This window comes from Symsagittifera roscoffensis, chromosome 9 (assembly GCF_963678635.1).
Source record: "Symsagittifera roscoffensis chromosome 9, txSymRosc1.1, whole genome shotgun sequence".
Lineage (NCBI taxonomy): Eukaryota > Metazoa > Xenacoelomorpha > Acoela > Convolutidae > Symsagittifera > Symsagittifera roscoffensis.
Genome location: NC_087070.1, coordinates 2,161,289 through 2,165,236, shown reverse-complemented (window position 1 = coordinate 2,165,236; position 3,948 = coordinate 2,161,289). Strand labels below are relative to the sequence as shown.

Sequence of the window (3,948 nt, the reverse complement as noted above, 5' to 3'; positions counted from 1 at the left end):
CTCAAATCTAATCGATTTTTATCTATGGAACTCAACTGCGGGGATTCTTTGTCGAAAAGCGACGGAGAGACACAGTTTGGCCACAATAGTCCACGCCGCTTTCTATTTTTTTTCATTTGAAAATGACCTTGTTGGTGATTTATTTTCAATGTTGCGATGAAACAAAACTTAAATTGGCGGTTGCTTTCGTGTTGTATTCTTGATTGAAGGAGAGTTTTGGAAAAAATTTTAGTCTAGAACTGATTCCAAAAAAGGGATCTACTTAACAATCTCTCTCGCCCCTTTGAAGAAAGGATGATTGTTAAGTAGATTTAGTTAGTCGAATTAAGCTTCAGTGCTACTTAACTGTGCTCTATAATAAGGGTAAAGAATCTGCAGAAGATACCATAGAATGGGGGGCGTTTCTAAAATGGTTTATCTAAACACGCTGACAGTCATCAACTGCCATTGTTAAAATCTCCAATTTACTAGTTCTTGTGGTATTCAAGTAAAGCATTCGAATTTGGTCCAGCTCTGTTGAACATACAAAAACATCATATTAAATTTTTTTTCAATCTGCAAAAAAGTACAGAGTATTTTTAAACGTGGTTCTATAACTGTTTTCAAAGTCTCTTTTCTTCGTCGTTGTAAGCCGCTAAACGTATACTGTCAAATTTGTATGTGAGATTTAAGCAAATGCTTAAAAAATTCTGCGCAGCTAATTTGTTTTAAACGATTTTGTTATCATCTTTGTTATCATGCACCTGTTTGAAGATTGAAATCAATTGTAAGATTGAGATCCTATATCTCAAATAAGTTAACGTCAAATTTAAGCCAGTTTTAGTTTTAAACAGGGAACCTCTTCTTGTGGCGGATCTATATTTTTTCCTTAGAATTTGACTTTTTTATTGCAGGAAACTTTAGTTAAGTCTCCGCGTACTTGCAAGGTGAAAAAATAAATGCTATCAAAGATATGAAAAAAAGAGAATTGTTTATCGAAATGCTCATTGTCCGACCATATTTATACATGTTTTTTAATGTAGAATTACTTAAGTTTTAATGAATCTGATCTGAAGTTAACTTATAATTGTTTCTATTATTCAACGATTTTATCAGATTTTTTTTTCATCAGTTGTTACTACCAGTTAGTAATTATAAACTATCAACATGCCCGGATCCGTGGAGAGCTATGATGAATTGGAGGGTGTGCCAGAACTGCTCCACCCACAGCGACTCATTCGACCCCTCACGGCCGGACCAGGAAGGACCCCCACCCACAGAAACAGGTGAGACCCCCACTCACAAAAATAGGTGAAAACTCTGCCCCAAAGTGCTAAATTTATTGCGCTACCAAGTTAACAACATGCCTTATTTACCATTCTAACCAATTGCTTGCACGCTTAGAACACCTATAATTTCCAAAAGCTGATTGTGTAATAAGGAAAGGACTTCATGCCAGACAAGAAAAGTAGCCAGACATTGCTTCTTTATAATTGTTTTGGCGTTTCGAAATATATTTTTTGTCCACAAATGGATGTCTGGGTTTTTTGTATGGGTTTCACCACCTGGGCTGTAATTTTTAACAAAAACTTCTCCGCATTTTTGATGGGACCATTAAAATGGGGAGTAAGTTTTGTCTTCGGGTTTGTTTTAGTTTTTTCACAAAAATTTAGGTACCACAAACAATAATCGGAAGAGCTTAAGTGATAAACCATAATAAGGCCTTTTCAGTGGTACTTTGAACGTCATGAGAAAATTTTCAAAAAACTGTTCGTGTTGAGACAACCTGGTTTGAATTTTTTAGTTTTAGCTTAACTCTGAGCGAGCAAAGCGATCGAGTAACGTTTCTTATTTGAAAGTTGGTAATTTTTACTAATTTTTACTAGGAATTTGTTTTTTGAATTCTTTTTTGCGTTTTTCTTGGAAATAAAATTTTTCTCAAAAAACTAAAAGTTATTGAGAAAAAGTTGAAAAAAAATGTAGAAGGTATTTTTGAATTTTTTTTTCGTTTTTTGTTTGTTATTCAGTTTTTGATATCAAGTCGTGAGGAGTACATCCTTCGGTTGACATTGTCTATAGTAAATCTTAAAGAAAGAAAATTGGTCATCTTGGCACACTTTTTTAAAAACTTTGTCAAATTAATTATGACTTTTGTTGGAGATTAGACAAAAAAATGTCAACTGCAAAAAATGTAGTTTTAATGATACGCATTTTCCTTCCTAATTGCTATTAGATCTGACCTGAAAAACTGCTATGGCATGTAGCCTAAAGATATTCCTTCGAAAGTGGCGCTAGAAAAAAAAACATAAATAAATTGAGTTTATGAGCTCGATTTGTAAAAGAATGAAATGTTACTATATGAAAAAATTTGCATCGAATGGAATCTGACAGAATTCTTAGCTATTTTGGCATTCATCGGTCGGAGTTCATTTTGTCTATATTCAATCCTTTTTGAAAAAACTGCATCAAAACCTTATTTTTTTCCGGTTAATTTGAATCAACAATTTAATAAGAGTAGCGTGTCGAGATTCATTTTACCTGCTCAACGCTAAATCGACTTAACGTCAATATCGGTTGAAATATTCGTTAGAAGAGACAGGAAGTTTCCGTTCTAAAAAATTTCTGTGCATCTTAAAAGAAAACTTTTTTAGAAAAATTTTTTTTTCTTAGTCTGTCTTTGCTGTACGAGATGAAGCGTCCAGCGAGTGCAGTTGGCAACGCAAAGGGGGATGATGTTCCCCTCACTGAAAGAGGAGGGGGAGGGGGAGGGGGAAGACCCTCCTCAGAGCTGCCTACCTGTCCCGACCTGTTTCTGCATGGAAGAACAGAGAACGCATCAAAAACAAGGTACTTTTATGCCCTTCAACTTCCCCAAAAAGTATGTTTTGTTTTTTTTCCTGTGAAAATCTTAGCGCCCCTAAAAGATTTCAACAACCCCTACAGTAATTCAATAACATTGCTTTCCAACTTCTTTTTAAATACTTTACGATATCAATTTTTCGTAGACCAACTCGAAGACTTTTCTAATTCGCCTTGGGTGCCAACATATTTTATTTTTAGGGGAGTTAACATTTTTGGTCAAACCTTGTAAAAACATGTACTGTTTGCTTTTATTTTGGCTGGGGTGCCAAATTTTTTGAAAGGAATTGAGTTTTCGGCGCTGATTTTGCAAAATTAATCTGGTCGACCAAAAAAATGAAAAGGTGGGAACGACAAAAATTTAGAAAAATTTGGTATATCTATCCCCTTCAAGAAAATCCTAGATTCGATCCTTGCTTATCAATCTTTTTTGAACATCGACCAAAAATTCGAGCCACCTATTATTTGAGTCAAAAAAGCCTTTTTGGCCAATTTTTTGAGAAAGTTTTGATCATAAAATAATTTTTGTGGCGTACTCTCTTTCAAAAAAAAGCATAATTGGCAACTTCAAAATCTAAAAAAAAATTAGTTCGGTCAGTCAAAAGTGTGATCGAGTTAAATTTTACAGGGGTGGGGTCTTCTGGTAGTGAGCTTTCCGAAATCTTGATGGAAGAATCTTCAATAAACCCACCCTTAACCTGTAAAAAAAATTCGAGGCCAATTTTATTTAAATACCTAACTGAAGATATAAAAAGTTTTACTGAGAAAAAGCTCATCAAAATATCAAACATTTTGAACCATAAATAGTTTCACTTTTTAGCTGGATAGGAGACGCCGTATGACGATTGGCCAGTTTGCCAATTTGGAGAAGGACTCTCTGTTGGTGTATGAGAAACACATGTCAGAAGACACGATCGAAACACTAGCCAAAGTTAGTTGACTCCTAACGAAACAATCGTGGGACGACTGGAGATCAATTTCTGTTAAAAAAATATGGTTAATGCCAAGTTGTTGGCAAACATTTTTTTCAGTAAACGATTTTCAACGAAGTAAATAAAGCTAAAATTGCTCGTCTTGGCATTGGAAAGCAGTTTCTCAATCATTTGAACA

At 34.5% G+C, this 3,948-nt stretch overlaps 1 protein-coding gene and 1 pseudogene across 1 annotated transcript; one reads left to right on the top strand and one right to left on the bottom strand.

The window, feature by feature from the left end:
* Window positions 1-565: 565 nt before the first annotated feature.
* On the top strand, window positions 566-3,769 carry LOC134854501 (uncharacterized; the record flags this gene model as incomplete). The annotated part of the gene is given in 4 exon segments (XM_063870779.1): window positions 566-766; window positions 1,096-1,265; window positions 2,650-2,826; window positions 3,659-3,769. A coding segment is annotated over 1 exon segment (93 nt), but the record flags the coding sequence as incomplete, so codon positions are not given.
* A 1-nt stretch (window position 3,770) lies between these two features.
* The window catches only part of LOC134854422 (myb-like protein AA), a 1,773-nt pseudogene continuing 1,595 nt past the window's right edge, over window positions 3,771-3,948 (bottom strand).